At 51.2% G+C, this 24462-nt stretch overlaps 5 protein-coding genes across 5 annotated transcripts; all 5 read left to right on the top strand.

The window, feature by feature from the left end:
• Nucleotides 1-274: 274 nt before the first annotated feature.
• L3040_008549 (uncharacterized protein) lies at nucleotides 275-913 on the top strand (the record flags this gene model as incomplete). Its single annotated transcript, XM_007293569.2, has 2 exons — nucleotides 275-415; nucleotides 470-913. 2 exons carry the CDS (start codon nucleotides 275-277, stop codon nucleotides 911-913), a joined length of 585 nt encoding a protein of 194 aa, XP_007293631.2.
• Nucleotides 914-7377: 6464 nt separating this feature from the next.
• On the top strand, nucleotides 7378-9430 carry L3040_008548 (uncharacterized protein; the record flags this gene model as incomplete). The annotated part of the gene is made up of 3 exons (XM_007293567.1): nucleotides 7378-7449; nucleotides 7520-7711; nucleotides 7772-9430. The coding sequence occupies 3 exons, from the start codon at nucleotides 7378-7380 to the stop codon at nucleotides 9428-9430; spliced, it is 1923 nt and encodes a 640-aa protein (XP_007293629.1).
• Nucleotides 9431-13435: 4005 nt separating this feature from the next.
• Nucleotides 13436-15704, top strand: L3040_008547 (uncharacterized protein; the record flags this gene model as incomplete). Its single annotated transcript, XM_007293566.1, has 4 exons — nucleotides 13436-13766; nucleotides 13851-14028; nucleotides 14075-14091; nucleotides 14203-15704. The coding sequence occupies 4 exons, from the start codon at nucleotides 13436-13438 to the stop codon at nucleotides 15702-15704; spliced, it is 2028 nt and encodes a 675-aa protein (XP_007293628.1).
• A 1963-nt stretch (nucleotides 15705-17667) lies between these two features.
• On the top strand, nucleotides 17668-20454 carry L3040_008546 (uncharacterized protein; the record flags this gene model as incomplete). Its single annotated transcript, XM_066157102.1, has 16 exons — nucleotides 17668-17711; nucleotides 17776-17795; nucleotides 17860-17880; nucleotides 17957-17965; nucleotides 18053-18082; nucleotides 18146-18191; nucleotides 18243-18289; nucleotides 18343-18419; nucleotides 18472-18542; nucleotides 18601-18673; nucleotides 18760-18829; nucleotides 18884-18912; nucleotides 18979-19163; nucleotides 19219-19459; nucleotides 19593-20113; nucleotides 20238-20454. 16 exons carry the CDS (start codon nucleotides 17668-17670, stop codon nucleotides 20452-20454), a joined length of 1701 nt encoding a protein of 566 aa, XP_066010369.1.
• A 1691-nt stretch (nucleotides 20455-22145) lies between these two features.
• Nucleotides 22146-23167, top strand: L3040_008545 (uncharacterized protein; the record flags this gene model as incomplete). The annotated part of the gene is made up of 5 exons (XM_066157101.1): nucleotides 22146-22378; nucleotides 22438-22495; nucleotides 22565-22577; nucleotides 22627-22767; nucleotides 22830-23167. The coding sequence occupies 5 exons, from the start codon at nucleotides 22146-22148 to the stop codon at nucleotides 23165-23167; spliced, it is 783 nt and encodes a 260-aa protein (XP_066010368.1).
• Between the last annotated feature and the right edge of the window lie 1295 nt (nucleotides 23168-24462).

The raw sequence follows: 24462 nt of genomic DNA, 5'->3' as shown, positions 1-24462 counted from the left end.
CTTGCGCCTGGCCGGACCCCTGAAGCGCACCCAATAATAGAATCAGCATCACAGTAATCCAGCCACCGCATCCCCCCCACAGCTACCTATCGCACCCACGCGCGCAATTTCACCTCATCTCGCCCGACGGCCAGCACAGTTGCGGTGACGCTCCTTGGAACGATATCCTGGGTCAGCCGCCGACCCCCTCCTCCTCGCCGCCAACAATCCAAATCACCACAGGGACCACGGCCGCGCCATTTCCCGGGCAGGCGGGACAATCAATACGGACTGAATGAGTATCGCGTGGTCAGCCGCGGGTCTTGCCAGCAGAGGACAAGCCGACGGAGAACCCTATATACCTCATCCACCGCCGGATTCCATCCTCGCCGACGACGAGGGCCCGGCCAGTATGGGCTTCCTCTCGGTGCTCAAGGTCAGGAGAAGCACCCGACGAGGCACAGCGGGCAGGGCTAACTAACATCTGCAGACTCTGGTTGTTCCCGCCATCATCTCCCTCATCCTCTATCTCACCATATCCTACGCCGTGGTCCCCGTGTGGACGCGGTACAAGAGTCGGTACGGGCAATACCTGCCCTTAGACACGATCTCCACACACACTTCGTCCTGGCGGCAACGGATCCTAGGCGCGATCGCCAAACGCCTTCTCCCGTCTACCTGGAGGGCCGACTTTGGACGAGACCGGTACGCCGTCAGTGCCCAGGACGGGTCTGGGAGTGACTTTGATGAAGAGGAGGGCGAAGAATTGTATGAGGTGGACGACCATCGGAGAGAAGCTTTGTCACAGGACGCCCGGCGCGGGCGGGATGAGGATGGGAGACGGCTGAGCCGGGACTTGGAAGAAGGCTTCAAAGACGACAGCGAGGACGAGGATTTCGAACGTGGCGGGCCGGGCAGGACGCCGTCAAGATAGGAGGGGCGCTCCCGCGCGCGCAGCTGAGATGTGCAGCAACGAGTCCCCAAGCAAAGTTGTGTTGTCGCGCCACGGTGGTGATGCCCGTCCCGGAGCCCGCTCTGCCCCCCGATGCGAGAACTCCGCACAGTGATAATCAGAACAGGATACTGCTCAACCCACGCTCACACCTCCATCCCATCAGCCACTGCTCCTCTTCCACCGCCATCATATCCGCCTACCCCCTATCACTCCCCTAGACACTCACCCTCTCGCCTTCCCTCCCCTCTCCTCCACATTCCCCCCTTCCAACTCCTCCTACATAAAGCCCCAAGCCCCCCTCGACGCCCTCTCCTCCGCCGCCCACCTCCTCTGTAACCATCACCACCCCATCAGCATCTTCTCAGGTGCTACTCGGAATGTAATATCAGCTCCCACCTCGAACAACTTCCCATTCTCGGCTTCGGACTATCAGGTCGTAGGTCTGGCGGTAGGTACGTACGTAGGTCGCTAGATGAGTGCGTCGCGCAGGACAGATCTCACGCTCACGCCGCAAGCGGAGGAGCGAGGTTCACGAAGTAGGCAGTTTTACCTACGGCCCCTCCTCCCGACTCTCCGACTCCCGTCGCAGTGCGAGCGAGGCAGAGCTGGGATCTATCGGTAGTACGTACGTACGTACCTACCGTATGAGTGTGACTTTGCCAAAAATGAATATTTATATACATATATATCATATTTATATTATATTAAAATAAAATCAACACCACCAACCCCGCAAACCTCTCGCTCACTCCCCACCAGAAAATCTCACCGCTGTCAGATTGCGCGATCTTATCCCTCCTTTCCCCCCCCCCCCCCCCCCCCAAAACCCCTTCTTAGCCATCGTCCAGAAACAGCGTGCGTCACTTAGGGTGTGTATAGCTCGCAGATGCAAGCTAAGTTGCACTATTAAAATATTCTTGCATCTCCAAGTTCTACGTCAAGATGCAAGAATTGCTTTAATCTGTTTGGCTCGTGCACGTAAATCTCGCAAAGTGTGCATCTGACTTTGCAACTGCAATTGCATTATACAAATCGGACTTTAAGCAAAAAGCTCCAAGTCATAAGTTGCAAGCTCAAGTTGCAAGCTTTTTTCGGCCCCCCACCCCCCCCCTTCTCCTCCCTCCCCTTTTTATTCTATTCTCTTTTTCCTTTTAATAATTCTTAATTACGCAACCTTTTTCATCATGCCGTCTCCGAAAACTATTTTGAAAAAGCGCAATCTACGGAATCGCAAGATTAGAATGATCGTCGCTGCAATTAGCGCTTGCGCCGCCGTTCAATACTATAAAAACAATTTCGCCAAAAACGCCGTAGCATACATACTTCCGATCTGACCAGCTTTTCATAAGTAAGAGAGCTTCTTACGTAGTACCACGGTACAGGCCTAAGTATTACCCCTCGAGGGTGCCTTAAAAGTTTAGTTTCCACTTTAAACCCCCTGTTTTCCTTACCCTCGAGGGGTAATACTTACGCCTGCGACGTAGTATAAGCCACTTACTACGAATCAAGAATCACCTAAGAGTGACTCGAAAAGGATTTCGATATATTAAAGACTTACACGTGGAAATCCTCGATCGAGTTTATCGCATTAATAAATAATTCATAATTGTAATAACGAATTCATTTTTTTTTGTCTTTTAATCGTCGGTGTCTTCAAATTTTACTTCGAAAGAATTAATCGACTTGCGATAGCACGTCGGCATGACTAAAGCGGGACATGTAGCACAGCGGGATAGTAACATTTGCTCTTTTTTTAATAAATAAAAAACCAATTAACTGCTTATTATATAATAATTATGTCTATATAAAAAGATGCGCCCTATTGAGTTTAATCTTAATCAACTAATGGAATTTTAATTACAAGTTGCTATTCTTCTATCGTGTTAGATTAAAGTAATAAAAATAATACTTTTGATATATCCTTTTCGATTTTGATAATGCGTACCGGTATGCTACTACGTCGCAGGCGTAAGTGTTACCCCTCGAGGGTACGGAAAACAAGGGTTTTAAAGTGGAAACTACCTACCTAGACTTTGGAGGCACCCTCGAGGGGTAATATAGTACTTAAGCCTGTACCGTGGGTATATTAGAATTGCTGCGTACCTTACCTAGGTATATATTAGAATAAGCACGGAACACCAAAATCGGACTTTTCTTCAATTGAACCTATCCAAAGAATACTATACGTGCATCACTACCAGATCTGATTTCATAATCAATACCTCTAAGAATATCATATCTTAAATCATCTATTTTCGAATCATGTGCCGTTTTTTTTAAATGAAAGTTGTGCTTATTAAAATATTCACAATAGACAAGTAAATTTGAATTATTTGGGACAGTTTTTGACCATTTTTTTTTTCATTACATTTCAAATGTATTCGATGACCACAGATAAATAGATTTTGATAATTTTAATTCACGTTTGTAAAGAAAGATTTTCTTAACGTATAAAGATTTTTTTTTAATTTAATTTTTTATAATAATAGTTGTGGTTTAATAAGTGGTATACCGTTACTGTCCCGCCTTGCTAGATATCCCGCTATTCAATTTGCTCGTTGCGAGCCGAACAGGCCTTGGTCCGTGCAACTTCTACTGTCAAGTTGAGTTGATCCTGTTTAAGATCAACTCAACTGCTCAGTTGCACGGACCTGCAACTGTGAGCCAAACACACCCTTACAGTCTTTCTTTCTTTCTTTCTTTCGACACCACTCCGTACGTAGCATGAGGTTCAATCTTCAAAGAGGGGAGCTAGCTAGCCTTACTATTTTACCTTACCTCCTCACCTGACCTTACCTCCTCACCTGACCTCGCCTCACCTCGCCTCACCTCACCTCATCTCGCCTCGCCTCTCCTCACCTGACCTCACCTCATCCATCTCACCTCACCTCACCTCGCCTCATAATCATCACCATACCCGCCCCCCGCTTGGCTCCTTGATATCCGTGCCTGCGTCCAGGGCGTCCAGGAGCTGTCTGATCTGTAGAGGTAGCTAGCGTAGTTCCATAGACTGCTGCTGGCTTGCCTTGTAGGGAGGGGTTGAGAGGGATGGAGGGGGTGAGGTTGGTGGGTAGGTAGGTAAGGTGGGTAAGATGGTAGATTACTTGTTGTTGGGTGGTGTCTCTGTTGGGGTCTTGTTCGTTCGTGGGGAGTTTGGTGTGGGTGGATGGATGGATGAATCCCGACGCTGCTGGTGAAGGCAGGCGGCGCGGGGGAGTGCAGTAAGTGCAGTGCAGTGAGTGCAGTGAGTGCAGTGCAGTGCAGTGGAGTGTGAATCAATGGCGTGTCTTATAGTTCTGCGCAAGGCAAGTGACGAGATGAGATGAGATGAGATGAGGTAAGATGAGGTGAGAGTCTCTGAGGATTAAAAGGGGCAGAGCGCAGCAGAGAAAAATCTGACGATAGGCAATTATCCGTACCTAATCAATTGTTTTTATTTAAGCGACGCGAAGCACGCGAGATAGCAGCGGGAAACAAACCCATACTAAATACGTAGTAACGAGAAGCAGAGACCCAAACCCTAACCTTGACCTTGACCACGACCGCGACCGCCGCTACGTAGTACGTACGTAGAGGGCACGCAGAGCGCCTCACTTAGCCCCCGACGTGTCGTCCCGGTGCAGCGCTCTTGTTCCGACGGGAGCGACAGTCAGGGAGGGAGTGAGTGAGTGAGTACCGGTAGTCGCAAGCACTCTTTCTTCCCTTTCTTGGGGCGAGGGCTCGCTCAGCCACGCTCATTACCTACCTATTCATCTTCTCTCGTGGCGAGATTGGATCGTACGGAGAAAGGCGTCCTTTCGAAACGGCATGCATGCATGCGTGCGTGCATGCGTGCATTCAAGCTCTCGTATCGTCTGCAGCAATCTCATGTCGCAGCGGTTCGAAGGGCACGAGAAGGGGAGAGAAGGAGATCCGCTGGCACAGACAGGGTCGGTAGCAGGAGATGGTTGGCCCCGCTACCGCTACGGCGTATTCGTAGGTTCGAGGATTACATACCGTACTGCTACGTACCGTAGGTACCGGTACCGTACCTACTACTACTAGTACTTACAGGACGAGCGAGGCTTTGCGGGCGCGGTGCATCTGCAGCACATCCATCCATCTCTCTAGGCCGTATGCACGACTGACTGACGGACTGACGGACTGATCACGTGGGTCTCTCCGACTCCGAGTCTCTTCTCTTCCTTTCCCTTCTCGGCCCCCGGGGCGATAAGTCATGCTGTCGAGATGGGAGCATTGGCGGTAACAGGGAAGGTCTACTACTGCGTACCTGCTGCTACTGCAAGTACCGTCCCAGACTAATCCCAATCCACTCATACCTCGTCGGGTCACGGGGTAGGGGAGCTCATAGTTGTAGATTGGCTTCGGGGGTTAATGGCCTTTGAGTTTGGATTCAGGGGCTGGCTCACTTCGTGCCTCACTCTAACTGGTACGGGACTTCCAGTCAGAGGGTCGATTTCGCATGTGGGAGGGCCGGGGGCAGGGGGGGGGCAGGGGTGGCAGGGATGGCAGGGTGGGCAGGGATGGAACGGTTGGAAAGCCGAGACGGAGGGATGCTCTTCCCTACTGGACTGTACTTACCGTCCAGTACTGACTGTAGGTACTAGGTAAGTACGTACTAAGCACGAAGCACCTGGCTTGATTGAACTCTGTCCGGAGATGGAGAGAGATGCATCTGCAGATGTTGGAGGTCAGTCGGCGTCGCGCAGATTGCACATTGCACATTGCACATTGCACATTGCAGCCGGCCACGGCGGCCACGGCGGCCACGGGATCAGCAAGGGGGACGTGGTGAGTTTGTTCGTTCGACGTGCTCCGTACTGTAGTAGTAGTACTACTACGTAAGTAGTAGTATAATACGGTAATGCAGGGCAGGCCAGCCCAGCCCAGCCCAGGCCAGCCCAGGCCAGGAACCGATCAGGAATATTGCGTGACGGTAAGCGAGCAGCTGCCCCGTGCTACTCCTACTAACTATATCCAGACAAGACTGCTCGGCTCTCAGATAGATGGACGGGAGACGCGGGACAGCTCGGGAGGGAGCAGCGATGACATGTCCGCGACGAACTGCTAAGCGACCGTCGATACCATTCCATTCCAGACGTGGACGCCGCAAGACCTGGGAACGCCGGTAGTGGGAAGACCCAACGAGACACCCACCCATCCACGAGTCCACCGTCACAGCCAACCGGGCAGACGCGGGACGCGGGGGCCGGAAGCCGGGTGGCGGGAGGCGGGAGGCGGGAGGCGGGAGGCGGGAGAGCGGGAGGCCAGAGAAGTCCCGGGAAGCCGCCATTTGATCTCCGAAGCGGAAGATAGACACGATTGCATCGTGCATGGTTGTGCAGTATCAGGCTGCGAAGTATCTACCAGAAACAAAGTATATCCAGACAAGACCTCTGGCTATTGTTCTACGGGCCTTCTTTCAACTCCACTCCCTCTATGTGCCGTCCTCGTCCCGTATCTCGCTACCGTCTTATCACCACCCGGGCCCGCAGAATGCAAGTACAACGACCACTTGGCACTTCGACGGACTCGGGAGAAGCATCACATCTTGCATCCCGGATCGGTGATGGACCACTTCCCCTCTCTAAATATATTCCAATGGACGTAGTAGTATGGGGCCGGGCTACCTCCACTCGACGACAGGCTCGATATACGTAGTACGATAGTACGACTAATGAGCTCTTCTATAGATATAGATATAGATATAAATATAGATAGACATAAATATATATTTATATATATATGTATATGTATATATATACCGGTATATATAAATAAAAATATGTATATGACGTCCCTTCGTTTGTTGGGGGTCAAGTCCCTCGTGGTGCTCCGTGCCCCCCCCCCCCCCCCCCTGGCTCAGGTCCGATGCCCGCTTCCTGAATCCTGTGCGGACATGGATGGGCCGATTTGAATTCTTCATGAATGAGCCATGTCCCTGAATCCTTCTCATCCCTCCATCTGCCCTCCCTCTGTCCACGACCTGTGTCTACCAACAACACCTACCGGTATCTATCTACGACTCTCTTCACCCTCCTCTCATCACTCTGCACTTCCTCTCTTCGCTCCCTGCTCTCCCTGTTCTCCCTGCTCTCCCTTCGCTCCCCTCGCTCCCTTCGCTCCCTTCGCTCCCTCTTCGCCCCCCCCCCCCCCCCCCCCCCCCCCAGTGTCTCCTCCGCCCGGCTCGTCCCTGTTCTGGCTCTTCCCTTCACCACGCTCGCTCTCGTGCTCGTCGACCGCATCCCGATGTTCTTGTACGGCTGAGACAAGGACCCCATCCGTCGACCATGTTTGATTAATCATCGAAACGCTCCCTGTCGCTTTCGATTTCGAATTTGTGAGCAGCGCCGCTGTCCCCGCGTGGCGGCCGCCAGCGAGACGAGAGGAAGCCGGACAAGATCCATACAGAGAGAGGCTGGCGAGCCCCCGACCGCGGCAACATGATCGTAATGGAGGGGCTGATGTTGGTTCCGCCGGAGCGTGGGACAATCATCGGGAAGCCAGCGTGGAAGGTTGGTCTCGTCTGCCCCTCGCCTGCTACCATCAGCGGAAGGCCTCCACGTCTAACCGTGCGCTCTCTAGACTCGATATATCGTCCTTGGGACCGGCGCCACGTTAAAGACGCAGAACGACCTGCTGCCGAGCTCGGGATCCACGAGAGGCTCCGATGGGAGGAAAGGATCGAAGGTGATCTCGTCGAAGCCGAGCCTGGTCGATGTGTCGCAGCCGGGCCCGACAGGCACGGCACTCTATATTACGGTATACAAGGCAAAGGTACGCGGCACCGGATCGGCCCCGTGGGGAAGAGGAGATCCGCTTTCTAACCCCGAGCAGGGCGATTGGGAATTCATAGCCCAACATCCGGTATCGGCATTCAAGTCCTGCAACATCCAAACCTTGCAGTATCGAAAACAGAGCCCGTCCATGCCTACCCTGATGTTCGAGATGAAATCAGATTCCTTGTCCGAGAAGCAGCGGAAGAGGAAGTCGAGCCGGACCGGGGCCCTGTCGGCCAAAGACCCCTGGGCCAACTTCTTGCTCTTCCGGACGGTGCCCACCGAGAAACATGGCGTCTACGAGTGGCAGGCTGCCGTGAGGCCGCTTCTGACGCCAGAAGAGCCTGCCGAGGAGGTGATCATGACTCCCAAAAGCCCGGCCTTCAGCGCCTTCGTCTATCCCTTTGGAAGGACCAGGAGGGCGTCGAGCGCGACCAGCAGGATATCCGAGACGGATAGACGTTCCTCGAGTGTTCAAGGCCACCCCAATTTCTATCCGCACACGCCGGTGGTACGGGAGCGGCCCTCCGCCATGATATCCCCCACTCCAAGCCTTCGATCGCGACGTTCGGATCTGTCATCGCAGGCGAGCTCGCAACCTCCGCACATGGGCTCGACCTCCGCCCACCTCCCGCACGGGTACAATGGGACGCTGCCGGTGGACATGCCCTCCCCGGATTCGATGTCTGGCTACGAAAACCAACTCATTGAAGGGTGGACGTCCGCGCAAGGACGATCATCTGCCTTGTCCTCGCACACCAGACGGAGCAACAGCATAGCATCGCCCGTCGCGCCCGCAGCTTCCGTAGCGTCAACCCCGCCCGGACCGAGGGAAACGATTCTCGACCGGGCGTTCCAGATGCGTTGCATTCCCGGGGGCGATCGAATCCCCGAGAAGCAAGAAGAGAAGATCAGCAGTATAGCCCGCTTCGAAGCATTGATGCGAGAAGCGGATGAGCGGAAGATGGCCCTTTCGCTCGCAAACCAAGGCAGGAAGGTCCGGCAGGAGAGGCATCTCGAGGAAGAATCCGAGCCGTCCTCATGCGGAGAACTAGATCTGGATGACGAGCTCGAGCTCTCCGAAGACGAGATCTCCATCCCGAAGCCCGCCCAACGAGCACTGGACTACATATCTGGCCGCCGAACGCCCATAGCAGCACCCACCTCGCACCGTCCCCGCTCTCCCGCCCCCGGGAGCCCGCCAGGACCGTTCTTGAATCCTCAGGCCATGCTCGCCTTGCAAGGCACATCCTATGCCGCGTCCGCTGGCCTCCGCCCCCGAACGGGCTCTACGCCCTCCGTTGTACGCCCGAGGCCGTCCCGTCCCACCTCCCTCGCCCTCCCATCCCGCTCCACGTCATCAAACGCCGTCCCCACCCTCCTCGACCGAGAAAGTACGAACAGCGCTCTCCGCGCCGGCACTTCCGACCCGAAAGAGAAACGCAGGAGTAGTGCGTCGGTGAAACGGCTCAGCTTCTCGGAGTTTGCAAAAAGATTGAGTAGCACGAGTAGCTTGCTGCTGGTGCAAACGATGGATAGCTCCAGCTCGGGGAGAGATGGGAGTCTGCGGGACAGCAGCGACTATGGGCTCGAGAATAGTGAGTTCCCAGACCGGACGGCGATGCGAGGTGGCCTCGGCAGGGATGCGGAAGCAGGGAGGGATAAGAGGTGTGGGTGGAGAGGCAGCGTGTTTGGTGCGGATGGCGGGTTCCTCTGAATCTTTACCTCTACGGTATTGTATTGGTGGTACCTCTGCGTCTTGGGTGGAAGAGCTGACTTTTTGCGTTTGAAGGGGACGGTGATGACACGTTCGATGACTATGATGACAGCGTTTTTTTTTTTTTTTTTTTTTTTTTTTTTTTTTTCCTTTTTTTTAATCGAGTTATTGGTAATAGTGTGTAATATGCCCGGATCCGCTGGAGGGATCTTTGTGTTTGGGATTGTCAGGCGTTGCGATACCAGTCTTTCTTATTGCTATCTACTCTTCTACCTCTCTTTTGACCTCTTCGTTTTCTGTTTATCTTGCCCGGGAGGAGGGGGTTGAGATGGAAGATTTGAATCGAGGACTTTTTTTCCCCTTTTTTTTTTGGTGAGTATAGCGGCCAGGCAAAGATTGGATGGAGACAACACACTATAGGGCATAGAGGGATGGATGTACAGTTCCAGAACACATTAGAATTTTTTTGAAATCGGAGCGCGATCGACGTAATGTATCTATCTATCTCTCTGTCTCTATCTAATTCGACTTTTTGTAATTTTATAATTTTTTTAGGTGGGGGGGGAGGGGGGTTTCTTGGATTTGGTTAATATAATTATTTTTTGAAAAAAAAAAAAAAAAAAAAAAAAAAAAAAAAATTTTTTAGTGGTTTTTTTATGCTTTAGAGTCCGTTTGGTATTGCCCTTTGCTGCGGCTGCTTTGTGGCGGGGTGGATGGGTAGTAAGTATGTATATGTGTGTATGTATGTGATGTGATACATGATATATGATGTAGATATAGATATGTACATGTTTTATGTAGTTCATGAATAGGTACATATACCTTAAAGGCAGGTAAGGGGGGTTATCTAAACCGTCAGCTGACAATCCGATGACGGTCTCTTTAAAAGACGATTCTAAGAGGTTAGCATAGCTAGTGGATCACCCTAGGCCGATACTTAAAATTGAGTAGAATCTGAAAACAAACGATTTAAACTATTTAAACCGTAGCTAAAATAGAATTATTTCGATCGATTAAATCGTCTTTTTTTTTAAATACTAGTCTTTCTATATAAAAACCGTCTTGGGACCGTCTTCGAGCGTTTAAGACCGTCCTATGGCCGTCCTACAGCCGTCCTATCGCCGTCCTTGAGCATAAAACCGTCCCGGTAAGCGTAAGTTAGTAAGCAAATAATCTATTTATTTTTCTTATTGTACTACCTATTAGTCTAAGGTGTCTCTTCCCACCCCACCCTCTTTCATGAGCGTAGGGCGCACACTGCACGCACATCTCGCTCGAGTTAACTTTTGCTGAATCGATCGATTCCGATGATAAAAATTTTTAAAACGTTGAGATATAAGCCGTGGCAGCGATACCGAGAAAAATCTTGGCATCGAACTTATTAAATTATGATTAAAACGATTTTACTGAGCAGATAAATCTTATCTATAACTATATCTATTTTAAGATGGTTATCGGCGTGTTCTAGTTTTTAAAATGAGCTTATTGATAAGCCTGTTTTGAAAATATCAACGGGGACGGCTATAAGACGGCGGCTGGCTGTAAGACGGTCCTAAGCTCGGGGACGATCAAAAAGGTGTCCGTGGATTATTCTTGATTTAATAAGTAGTATTGATTTTAAATCGTTTGATAACCGTCTTTTATAAAAGAGGGTCAGAGGACCGCTCAAATGACCCCTTATCTGCCTTTAGGGTATAAATAAGTACAACAGCATCCTGCTATATGTACATAGGTACATACATACATATATATATACACACACACACACATCTCCCACGGCAAGTAGCGGGCGAGCGAGCGAGCGGGCGAACGAACGAGCGAACGAGCGAACTCTACTCCCCAAGGGGGGCCTGCAAGTCTTGAGGCTTAGGATACATACATACATACATACACATACACATACACATACACATATATATACGTATACCTACCTAGGTACCTACCTACCTACCTAGGTTTGTATGTATGCTTGCTTGCTTGTTTGTTTATTCATCTGTTTTTTTTTTTTTTTTTTTTTTTTTTTTTTTTTTTTCCGTCTACCGGTATTCGTACACCCCTCCACCTTTTCAACCCCGACCAGAAAATTCTTCGAGGCACGTCGTTACGTTACGGTAGGTAGGTAGGTAGGTAGGTAGGTAGGTAGGTACCGGTACTGGTAGTATAGTTGGGCTCCGTGCGGAGTCCGGACTGAGCGGAGAAGTAATCTTGAGGCGAAAAAAAAAAGATTTAAAAAAGATAAAAAAAATATATAAAAAAAAAGGGCGTGAAGGTAGGGTGGGAAGGTAGGTAGGTGGGTAGGTAGGTAGGTAGGTATGTTCGTATACTTGCACTTGATATGTTTGAGCTGGTGGGATAGCGGGATGGGGGGATGGGGTTAGGTAGGTGGGTAGGCTGAGTTCGATCGATTGCTTATACGTTGTTATTGTTGTTGTATTGATTAACGTCGGGCGGGTATTTAAAACGCAATGCTTAGACCTTAAAGACCTCTTATAAGGTACAGCGATGTGCTAAGTAAAGGAATTATATATAAAGTATTATCTAATCGAGAGTAAAAATTACGTTACGGAAAACTTTTCGTTAAATAGCTAAACACTTGTAAACCTTTTAAAAGCAATTTGTAATGCTATGCGTCGAGTTTTCTTTCGATAACTGTCGAATACGTATAGCTTTACGAGCGGCTTCGATCCGTATAATATTAATATCGTTTTCTTTTGTCGTAAAGTTAAAAAAGCTCGCGTTCGTAGCTTTTAAATAAAGCCGATGTGTTTGCAAAACGCTTTTTCGAAAGCGCAACACCGTGTTTTCGATCAATCGAACTAAGCCTTTCTATCTTATCTCTTATATACGTTCCCTTTCTATCGCAAATCCTAGTCTTTTCAGTCGGTATGCTCGTTAAGTATAGATCGTAGTCAGCGTAGTATTCGAAAAGAAAGAGAAAGGAGGTTCGGAATCGCTAGTAAAAGAAAATCTCTTCGAAGAGACGTCGTATATCGATAATTCAATTTCGGTTTTCTAGACTCTTTATCTCTCTTTTTACCGCAGGAGAAAGAAAGAAAAAGAGCTGAAGGTTCGTAAGGAGCACCTCGTACAGGTAAAGAATCGTAGCCCCTCGGACGGCCATGGGACGGTCTTAAAACGCTCGAAGACGGTCTTAAGATGATGGTTTTTATACGAAAAGACGAGTATTTAAAAAAAAAAGAACGATTTAATCGAATAAAATAGTTTTATTTTAGCTACGATTTAAATAATTTAGATCGTTTGTTTTCAAATTCTATTCAATCTTAAGTATAAGCTTAGGGTGATCCATTAGCTATGCTAACTTATTAAAATCGTCTTTAAAAGAGATGGTTATCGGATTGTCAGCTGACCGTCTAAATGCTCTTGCATTCCCTTTTAAGGTACACTTTCCGTATCGCGCTCGCTTATGCTGCATGCAATAAACGCCTCCCCCCCTTCCGCCAACCCCCTCTTTCCCAGGGTGGCATTATCAAGACAGCGTGCATCTAGACATGTGGGTAGGTACGGTAGGTAGGTACCTACCGGTACGACTACAGTATGTTTGATTTAGGCTCATCTCTCTCCCGCTATCTTTCTCTGCCCCGTCCCCCGGGCCTTTCATCCAACTACCGGTACCGTACCTAGGTACCCCTCTGTCCCCCACCTATGATGGACGGACGGACGGATGGATGGGTGAGTGGGATTCAAACGATCGAGAACGCTGTTAGCTGGCTGCATGCGGAGCATGTTGCGCGTCTCCGGCACGATTTCGAGCTCGCAGATAGGCCGGAGCCCCGATGGGATTTTATTCGTGAGGTATGTAGGGGGGTACCGGTAGGGTAGGTTGTCTCGTCTGCGCCGTCGATGGTTCTGAGATTGTGAGACGGTTTGGATCCTTTTGTTTGCCTCGCCACATCTCGTTTCGAAGTTTCGATTCTTGGTTCTCGATTCTCGATTCTCCTTCTTCTCTGCCTGTCCATATCTCCGTGCTGGAGTTTGCCATCCAGCATGACATCCTCGAAAGCCAGCCACCACCACCACCACCACCACCACCAGCAGCTGGTCCTGGGCTACGACACCACCCACCCCTTCTCGAGCATCGACATCGGCACCCGGGAGTCGGTGCAAGCGCTGCTGAAGACCGTGCTGGACCCGCTGCTGGGGCACTTCTCGCCGCTGAAGGCGCGGGTCCGGGTGCCTGGGGGGACGGCGGTGCGGTTCGACCAGGCGGCGGCGGAGGTCGAGGGCGTGTGGAGGCCGGCGTGGGGGCTGGCTGCGTTGCTGGCGGGTGGGGGGACGTATGAGGGGACGGAGTTCTGGGTGGAGGCTGTCAAGCAAGGTATGTCACGTATGCTTTGATGAAGGGGGGGGGGGGGGTTACAAGATGGATGGGGTTGACGCGTGTTGATGGGATGGGAGATAGGCACGAATCCTGACAGTCCCGAGTACTGGGGTGATCCAAGGGATAATGATCAGAGGATGGTCGAGATGTGCCCGATGGGCTTCACTCTGGCTGTGGCGCCTGTCTTCTGGGAGAGCCTGAGTGAGAAGGAGAGGCGCAACGTGGAGAATTGGTTGGGGAACAGTATCAATGAGAAGAAGTGAGTTGTGCCGGAGCTGCTGGGAGATGGAGCTAATCTTGAGCAGCATGCCGAATACCAATTGTTTGTGATTCAAATTATGTGTCAAGCACGGTTTCCATGTGAAACTAGGCCGCTAGATGTTGATTCTCGCTAAGAGTTAGTTGTCGGGAATTCTGCTGATGTGCTTTTTAGGGCTCTGGTTCCGGGTGTTTGCCAACCTCGGACTGAAGAAAAATGGCGGCAAGTATTCCCAGGAAAAGATCGAGCAGGATATCATCCACCTGAATTCGTTCTACCGCGGAGAAGGCTGGTCCAACGACGGGCCAGTTGGGGTTTGGCAACAGGACTACTACAGTGGAAGCTTCGCCATCCAGTTCCTACAGCTCCTCTACGCGAAGTTGGCCGGTGAAGATGACCCGGCCAAAGCTGCTGAGTTCAAGAAGAGAGCGCAACATTACGCCTTGGACTTCATTCATTATTTTGACGAGGAGGGCAGAGCGACGCCCTTTGGCCGCAGCGTTGGCTATCGATTTGCCATGGCTTCGTTCTGGGGCGCCCTCGCGTATGCAGATGTCGAACTTCCAGCACCTCTCACATGGGGCATGGTGAAGGGTCTTCTTCTCCGAAATCTCCGGTACTGGCAGACGCAGCCCGACATCTGGAGCGCCACGGGTACACTGACTGTTGGGTATGCCTTCCCCAACATGTACATGGCCGAAAACTACAACTCGCCGCAGAGTCCGATGTGGGCCTGTCTTGCATTCATATGTTTGGCTGTCCCTCAGGACCATCCATTCTGGACGTCGGCGGAAGAGCCCTATCCTTCTGACCTGCTACCCAAGGTCAAGGCGCTGAAACACCCTGGACACATCATCAGCTATCTGGGAGGACATCGCATGATTCTCTCGTCCGGCCAGGCGTGCAGCTACCCGATGAAGGGAACTCATGCAAAATACGGCGCCTTCGCATACAGCAGCGCGTATGGCTACTCCGTACCCACGGGATGTTACACCCTCGAGCAATTCGCGCTCGCGTCACAACTGGGACTCTCTGACGACGGCGGCGACATCTGGAAGACCCGTCGCGTCTGCGAAGAAGCGGTCATCGAAACGCACGAGGAGCAGCCCGTCCTGAGATCGATCTGGAGGCCGTTTCCCGACGTCCGGATCACGACCTACCTCCTCCCGCCCGTCGAAGCAACTCCGAACTGGCATCTCCGCGTCCACCAGATCGAGGCCGGGCGCGAAGTCATGACCGCCGACGGCGCATTCGCCATCTACAACGCAACCGCGCCCCACGGCCGATACCTCGGCCTCTACCACCCCCAGACCCACGAGGGCACGCTGCCCCGGATCATTGGCAACTACGATCTCCACACCCCCGAGGGAAGCTCGCCGGGCGCGGTGGGTGCGTTTGCCGTCTCGAAGGGGGCGGTGGGCATCGTGGCGCTGGAAGCCTCGGACACGGGCCGGACGGCGATGCACGTCAATGCTGATCCGAACTCGAACCTTGTGGAGAGCCGGACGGTCATCCCCACGCTGCAGCACACGATCGCGAAGGGCGAGACGGTCTGGTACGTGACGGCGATCTACGCGAAGCCGTCCGGGGCGACGGTGCGGCGGTCGAGCTATCTCGATGGGTGGGAGAGCAAGCCGGTGGTTCCCAAGTGGCTTGCGGATGAGATGTCGCGATAGATAGATGGATGGATAGATGGAGAGATTAATCATTATTCTACTACTACCACTACTACTACTACTACTACTACTACTACTACTACTACTACTACTACTACTACTACTACTTCTACTACTTCTACTACGAATGAATGTTTGATCTAGCAGCCCTTACCGAAGCAACCGCAGGGGGGCCTTCTCGCTTCCCGTCCGCACCACAATCCATCTCTCCACTTCACACACACGGTGTCCAATTGCACAAGTATCCATCGGCAAAACGTCATAACGGCTTGCCCACGCAACAGCTTAACCTCACACCTGACGAACGGTGAGGCACCACCACCTTGACAGCAGCCTCGCCGATCTGATTGATACCCATCCCATCACCAACTCTCTCTCTCGGATGAGTAAGTACCCTTTCAAGCACCCGCTCCCCCTCTCCCCCTTCCCCCTATCGAGGGGCAAGGGGACCGAGGGCAGACGAGCATGGTACGAGAAAACACGATTCAGTCATCGAATTAATTACCTAGGTTTGCAGACCGACTCGATCGGAACTCTCTGGTGGGGGCCGAGGGCTGGGCTGGGCTGGGCTGGGCCGAGGGCAGGGACGAGGGCAGGGACCTAGGTAGTAAGTATGTAGTATTTGAGGGGGAAATGGAGAAGAGCAGATGCGAAGAAGAAGAAGAGGAAATAAAACCTAATTCTGTTAGATTGGGTTTTGGAGACTGGGAGCGCAGGTGACGCCGACGACTGGTCGGCTGTGGGTGGGCTTCTGGGTTTGAGTTTTGCTTCTTTTGTTTATTTGTTTTTCTCGGTTATGTTTTCATATGGGGGGTCCTATTTCATATTTCATATATATATATATATATATATATATACACAGATACTTGGATGATATTCAAGTCTAGACTTACTGGCCCGTTGCGAACGTAACTACGGGACCCATGTCGTCCTGCTTCCAAGTGCCGCGCCGTACATGGCACGTCTTGTCGGCGTCAAGCTTTTCACCGGTTTTTCCATCAATCGCTTCGCTTGTCTTCGGAGCTTAATAAGCCACTTTCTTATTTATACTTCATCTATACTTCATCCTCCTCCTCCTCCTCCGCCGCCTCCACGCTCTCCCATGCCCCATCTTCTCCACGCGCCTGGCTGCTCTTTCAAAGGCTTGCTTACTACAGTACCGGTGCCTACCTAGGTAGTAGGTACCTACTGTACTGGTGCACATGAGCAGAATGCGGGGGCCCCAATGTCTCACTCAAACCTTGTCGTACGGATGCAGTAGAGAGTGCGAGGAATGTGCTTTGTGCTGGGAGCGATGCAATGTCTGAGTGGCTGGCTGTTGCTTACGCTTTGGTGTCACTCGATATCCTGCATTCCACATGGCTTTTATCCTTTATCCTTTGTCCTTTAGCCTTTACCCCGCCAACGGCTTATTCGTGGGTTGGCCGGGGGTGAAGGCTGATGGGCGGAGGGCTGATGGGGGGTTGCGAGTGGCTTCTTGGTGTTCATGGTGATATTATCCGGAGACTCGACCGAGGTCGACTAGGTCGGATCCGGTTCACGAGGAGAGGTAGGCCGTAACAGAGCGGGAGTCCAGACAAAGAGGGAGAGAGAGAGAGAGGGAGAGACAGAAAGAGAGAGACGACGGGGAGAGCCGATTGATTGATTCCATGGGACGCTGGTCAGGTGCATGCAGCTGCCAGCATTACCAGCTTTGCCTTGCTGCTGGCTTCTTGCTATTCCCACCTTCCCCGGGCTATATGAAGATCGATGTCCGCTGATCTGTAAGTTCGCCTTGCAGCTTGGGGATTGACCGTCTGCCTCTGCCTCTGGTATTCTGTTGTCGTACATGTCAATTTAGGTTTGCACCTTTCGGCGAAACAGCAGTCGCATCTCTGTCTGATCAGAGACTTATAGTATCTAGACAAGATACAGTGTACAGTATTTCGAGCTTGGGACTGGCAGACCCGGTTGAATCGCAATCATGGGCTTGTTACAGAAGGTTGTCAGGAATGAGGCCATGAAGACGTGAGTTATCTTCGAGTATTATTAACATTACCGAAGCTTCCTGCTGATGAAAACCTCCCACCAGTGACCCGCCGGAGATCTATGGTACAGTTCACACCTCACGCGAAAACGCTTCCACGTAGGTCGCATGCTAACTGGCAGCTCGAAGGATGGCGTATCTTTCTTTTGGGTATGTCCTGATCTCTCCCCCCTCCCAGCTCAACCAGAGAGACGTCGTGGAGAGTAGCACAGCTAACAGTCCTCAGCATTCTCAGGTACCTCGTCCCCAGACTTTGCACAACGCTCCCACCCACGGCAGATGGTGCAACGAAGATGAGATGAATCTTACTGACTTGGGAAAGCTTGCTTTGGCGGCATGTTGTTCGGATGGGGTAGGCGCTACTCCTCATGGTTTGAACTCGGTAAAAGTTCACAGACTGATATTTTGGCGACAGATATCGGCTCTATCGGTGGCATTATCGTCATGGAGGCATTCAAGGCGTACGGAATAGCTTCATCCCCAGATGCGAGCACCAACTAAAGACATACCAGGGAGTACAAGATTACCGAGGGGGTGGCTGCCAATCTGAATAGCAACAGTACGTCGAGTCTGTCCTCGGAAATTTGGAACCTTTGGCTAACAGCGGCCCAGTTGTTAGCACACTTCAAGGAGGATGCTTCTTCGGTGCCCTGGCCGCGTACTACTGTGCCGATAGGTTTGGACGACGAGTAAGGATTCACATCCTACTGTGAGTGAGGCCTTGGCTGACTCCGTATACAGCCATCACTTCTCGCCGCCGCCGCTGTCGCGACCACCGGTGTTGTCATTCAGTGTTCCACTGTGGGAAAGCTGTAAGGCTGGGGCCCTTACCCTCTCAAATCGCCACCGCCGTATTAACGAGGATCTTAGGGAGGGTCTTTACGTCGGTCGACTGGTCGCCGGTCTAGGAGTCGGTGCAGCAAGTATGCTCACCCCTCTCTATGTAAGTATATCGTCTCCATGTAACAAGCCTCCGAGTCTTCACCCCCCTGACTCTGGAGATCTCAGAGCTGACGAACATAAAAACAGGTGAGTGAGAACTCGCCTCGCGCGATTCGCGGTGGCCTTACTGGAATCTACCAGCTCTTCATCGCTACTGGTATGCGATAAACCGGTCCTGTGCTCGATGATTCCTTGATTGACACCTCCGCAGGCATCATGTTGAGTTTCTGGGTCAACTATGTAAGTACACTTGCACCTACTCCCATTTCATGTCCATGCCTCAAGCAGAAACTGACCCTCGATCAGGGCTCATACAGACAATTCGACGACCCACTGACAAACAATGCTACTTGGCAAATCCCCCTGGCTCTCCAGGCTCTTCCCGCAGTTTGCCTTCTCCTCGGCGTCTTCTTTTGCAACGAGTCGCCCAGATGGCTCGCAAGACAAGACAACTGGGAGGATGCTACGAGGGTCTTGGCCCACTCTAGGAAGTCAGTTGCCCATTACGAGCCATGTATCGGGGGCAGCCACTGACCGTGTGTGCAGTCTTCCCGCCAGCCACCCATATTTGCAGATGGAGCTCGACGAGATGCGGGACCAGCTTGAGAACGAGCGTCGCTTGATCGGCGGAGCGACCTTCTGGGACCTACAGCGCGAGATGTGGAAGATCAAGGGGAACCGGAACCGAGCCCTGATCTCCATGGGCCTCATGGTCTGCCAGCAGATGACCGGAACCAACGCCATCAACTACTATGCCCCGCTGATCTTCCAGAGCTTGGGAATCGCCGTAAGTCCAATCAATATATATATATATATATATATATATATATATACATATATGCATACGTCTACATCTCTCTCGATTCTCAACATCCTGTCATGACCAGACCACCACTGACTTCCTTGCCCCCTCCCCCCAGAAAACCGACACGGGCCTCTTCGCCACGGGCATCTACGGCGTGACGAAGATGATCACCTGCGCCGCCTTCCTCCTCTTCGCCGCCGACTCCCTCGGCCGACGGCGCTCCCTCCTCTGGACGTCCATCGCGCAGGGCGCCGCCATGTTCGTCATCGGCTTCTACGTGCGCTTCCAGCCGCCGGTGGCGGGCCAGCCGATCCCGCCCTTCGGCTACATCGCGCTGGTCAGCATCTTCCTCTTCGCGGCCTTCTTCCAGTTCGGCTGGGGCCCCTGCTGCTGGATCATCGTGTCCGAGATCCCGACGGCGCGCCTGCGCGCCCTCAACGTCGCCATGGCCGCCAGCACCCAGTGGCTCTTCAACTTCGTCGTGGCCCAGGCCGTGCCGCGCATGATGAAGCACGTCGGCCGCGGCGGCTACGGCACCTACTTCATCTTCGGCTGCTTCTGCTTCTCCATGTTCTTCTTTGTCTGGTTCCTGATCCCCGAGACCAAGGGCTTGAGCTTGGAGCGCATGGATGATATGTGAGTATCCTGTAACCCCCATCTTATCTTTTCTTCTTCTTCTTCTTCTTCTTCTTCTTCTTCTTCTTCTTCTTCTTCTTCTTCTTCTTCTTCCCACCTCCCTACTAACCCAACCCAATCCCAGCTTCGGCACCACCGAGCTATCCAAGGGCCTCGATCAAGAGCGCGCTCTTCCATCTCCCGCCGAGGACAAGAAGACGCCACGCACCCAGATCATTGAGGACACGGCACATCCAGATCCGGATCCAGATCCGGATTCGGATTCGGATCCGAGACGGAATGCTATTCAGCAGCAGCAGCAGCAGCCGCAGCAGCCGAAGGCTACAGAGGTGCACATGTGAATGGGAGAGAGTGGGAAAAGTACAGCTACAGCAGCGAGTGATTATAGTCAACGAGAAGCCACGGGGAAATCCGAGGAGGGTTCGTCGATCAAATGACGCTTCATTACAATCTCTGCTCTTCTCCTTTTTTTTTTTTTTTTTTTTTTTTTTTTTTTTTTTTCTTCAGCTATAAAACGTAATCGTCGGTTACCTTGAATTTAATTTGTAAAAAATCCCGACCTGGCGCAGCCAGGTCGGCACCACCAAGGCGGGACAGTAACAGTATACCACTTATTAAACAACAACTATTATTATAAAAAATAAAAATAAAATCTTTATATGCTTAGAAACTTTTTCTTTACAAACTTGAATTAAAATTATATAAAAATCCATTTATATGTGGTAATCTAATACATTGAAATGTAATGAAAAAACGGTCAAAAACTGTCCTAAATAATTCAAATTTACTTGTTTATTGCAAATATCTTAATAACAACAACCTTAATTCAAAAAAATCTCGCATAGATCGAAAATAAATGATTTAATATATCATATTACTAAAAGTATTAACTATTAAATAAAAGTTGGTAGTGATGCACGTATTCTTTTGATAAGTTTAAACAAAAGTCCGATTTTCGTGTTCCTCGCTTATTCTAATATATACGCGGCAATTCTGATATATACTCAATAGTAAAATCGAAAAAAAAAAGATCAAAAGTATTATTTTTATTACTTTAACTCAACACAATAAAGGAATAACAACTTGGAATTAAAATTCGATTAATTGATTAGTATTAAAATCAATACGATGCATCTTTTGATACAAAAACAATTATTATACAATAGTTGATTGATTTTCTATTTATTAAAAAAGAGCAAATTTTACTGTCCCGCCTTGCTGGGTGTCCCGCCTTGGTGGTGCCGACTTGCTATAGCAAGTCGGTCAATTCTTTCGAATTAAAATTTAAGGAAACCGACGATTACAGCCTCTTTCTCATCTCAACGGTACAAAACAATGTTAGTGTGAGTGTGAGTGTGAGTGTGAGTGTGAGTGTGAAATGGAGCGGGCGTGTTTTTCCCCTGCTTGCTTGCTTACTTACTTACCATCACCACCACCACCACCACCACCACCACCAGCTAGTAAGTAAGCGAGTAAGTAAGCGAGTAAAGAAATGAATACCGTAGCATTATAGTATAGTAGTAAATGTATGTAAGTATGCATGTATGTATGAATGTATGTATGTAAGTAAGCGAGTAACAAGGTCTTGCCTCTGGCTGCCCTCCGCAAGCTCCGGGGCCAGAGGAGACCTTGCTTCGCCCGGTCGTGGTGCGAGGCTGCCTTCCGAGGCTGTGGATATAAGGCTACGTGTTAGGAACGGGGCCGTAACAAAGCGAAATTTCACGTGACATACCGAAAACGGACGTATCAAGCCACCTACTCGGTCCGCAAATAGAAGAATAAAGAAACGGACAGGCTACGTACCGGGGCCGAGTATAGCAGAACAAAGCAAGTGAATTGGAACAAAGAAATTGTAGCGTAAGCTAGTTAATGACGCTAAGCAAAACTGCATTATAAAATAAGGACTACTCCCGACTATATCCACTTCAACTTCAACTTCTTTCTTTAATACAAACACACTTTGTACTTACCACTACCCCTGCACTTACCTCTAAGTAAGTACCTATCACAACGGATACTCACGGACCGCAAGATGGATATCGGGGACATTTACTCGGCCGAAACGCCGCCCCCGGCCGAAAGTGCGTCACCTGCGGCAGGATTCTCACCCGTCAACGCCCCCGGACCTTCAAACCCATCATTTGCGGTCAAGACCCCCTCTCCTAGCCGCCCTTCCAACCCGCCAGTCCCTCAGGAAGGCGAAGGTTCAGGAGCCAATCGTTCTGCTGCCTCCGGTCCTGCGAACCCCCCCCTCCCTATCCAGTTGTAAGTCGATCTCTACGTGCACTCGCGGCTCGCAATATAACTAACGGACGTCTGCAAAGCCCTGCCCTCGTCGTCAACCCTACCAATGCTATAACCCGCCTCCGCGCTCTTATCGCGGTCCGCTAAGCCGTACTGCGCGCGGGCCGCAATTTTACAGGAAGTCGGGCAGCTAACGTCGAAGCCCAGTACGTCCAGATGAGTATGTACCCGGGCCGTAACAGACGTGTATATATACTAACGACCCGCAGTTGGGCCTATTGAACCCGTACCATGTGACCATTGCAACACCGGGTTCGGGCCATGGATAGGCTGCGTCCGCCTTAGAGGCTTCCTCGGAGGATCGTGCGCCAATTGCTATTACGGCAGCGAAGGTGCCCGTTGCTCTTTCCGTAAGTCCATTTGCCCGACCGATCCGACCGTTTCGGACCGTGACTGATATTTATCTATACAGGCGCCACCCCCCTCTCCCGCAGAAGTGGCCGCGTCCGTAAGCAGCGCGACGACGATATTAACGATACGCCTTCCAAGCGGGCCCGCACCAACAATGGCAAGAGTCTGGCTGGCCCCTCAACGACGGGTAAGGCCCCTCAGCCACGGACCCGCGACCAACCACGGACCCGCCAGCCACGAATTCGGTCCCGTGCCTCGCTCGCCTTGCGCAAAGCTCGCCTGTTTGACGACTTAGCTAAGCTATACAGGGAGGAGGCCGAATTAGAGGAGGTAGGGGATGGACACTCGGATTCCGAGTCAGGTTTAGGGATGGGGTTGGGGATGGGCAGGAGGAGGTGAGATCCGTAACGGGATCCTCACGGGGGCGTAAATACAGTATACAATGCCATCTCGTCCGCAAAACTTTTTACAGTGATAGTCGCAACCCGTAGTTTTCCTCAACGAACATCTATTAATACTTCAGGGTACACTACATTAGTTGTCTTCCCTTCGTTCTCAACCGGCAACAATACACTTAACCCTTCTACAGACGACGTTCGGGAAAGGCCCACATACAGCTGCCCGTGAGTAAAAACGGGCGTCCGTAAATCCAAACCAACAGTATGAAACGATTGCCCTTGGGACTTATTGACGGTCATAGCGAAAGACAAACGGATCGGAAACTGTTTTCGCTGGAGCGTAATCCTTATGCTGTCATCTTTCGCAATCAGTTTGATCCGCGGGATGACCCGTAACTGCCCGTCAAAATCCCCCCTTAAGATCCGAGCCTCTACGCAATGCCCCCGCAAAGAAGTTATGACCATCCGCGTACCGTTACACAGGCCTTCCGGGGGCGCTAGGTTCCGTAAAAGCAAAACCGGGGCGCCGACCTTCAAATGCAATCGGGATGGAGGGAGCGAAGGCAAATCAATCTTCTGCAAAGTCTCGACCGGAAACTCGTGGACGTCCGCATCCGCGCCTTCCTCTTCCGTAATGTGAGTGTCGATCGAATTGTAGACCTTTACGGACCCGGAAAGACGTTCCAATATCATCTTATTCAAGTCGGTAACCGTAGTATTCAGAGTTGACAACAAACACCGACCGCTAAAGGCTGACGGGTCACGCGGCGCTCTTCTCATCAACGCAGGGGGGTACACGCGATCGATCAACGCCCCAACGCCGGCCGTTTGATAGATGTATTCCGGGAGCGTAACTTGGTGTTCTTGAGCGGGCGCGTAAGGCAAATTACCAACCCAATCCACAAATTCCGGTCCGTGGACGCCTTCGCGGACCCGCATGTTGATCCGCAAGGAAAGACGCTTTAGCCGAGGCCAAATAAATGATTTCTGAAGGCATGCACTAACAATATCAGCTCGAGAACCGCGAGGAACGACCGGTAAAATCTGCGCGAAGTCGCCCTCAAGGATTACGGGCACCCCGCCAAACAACGTATCATCCGTAGTCTTCCGCAAATCGACTAACAGGCGATGAACCACTTCAAAACAGTACTTGTGCTGCATTGGCACTTCGTCCCAGATAATCAAATCGACGTTACGGAGCAATTGGCCTAGCTGACTTTGACGTGTGATCGAGCTTTGAGACCACTCATGCAAATCAATCGGAATCTTGAATTGCGAGTGAGACGTCCGCCCGTT

Source organism: Drepanopeziza brunnea (genome assembly GCF_022702325.1).
Source record: "Drepanopeziza brunnea f. sp. 'multigermtubi' strain 214-2 chromosome Unknown ctg16, whole genome shotgun sequence".
Classification (NCBI taxonomy): domain Eukaryota; kingdom Fungi; phylum Ascomycota; class Leotiomycetes; order Helotiales; family Drepanopezizaceae; genus Drepanopeziza; species Drepanopeziza brunnea.
Note: the sequence above shows the minus strand (reverse complement) of the source record. Positions and strands in the feature narration are given on the sequence as shown.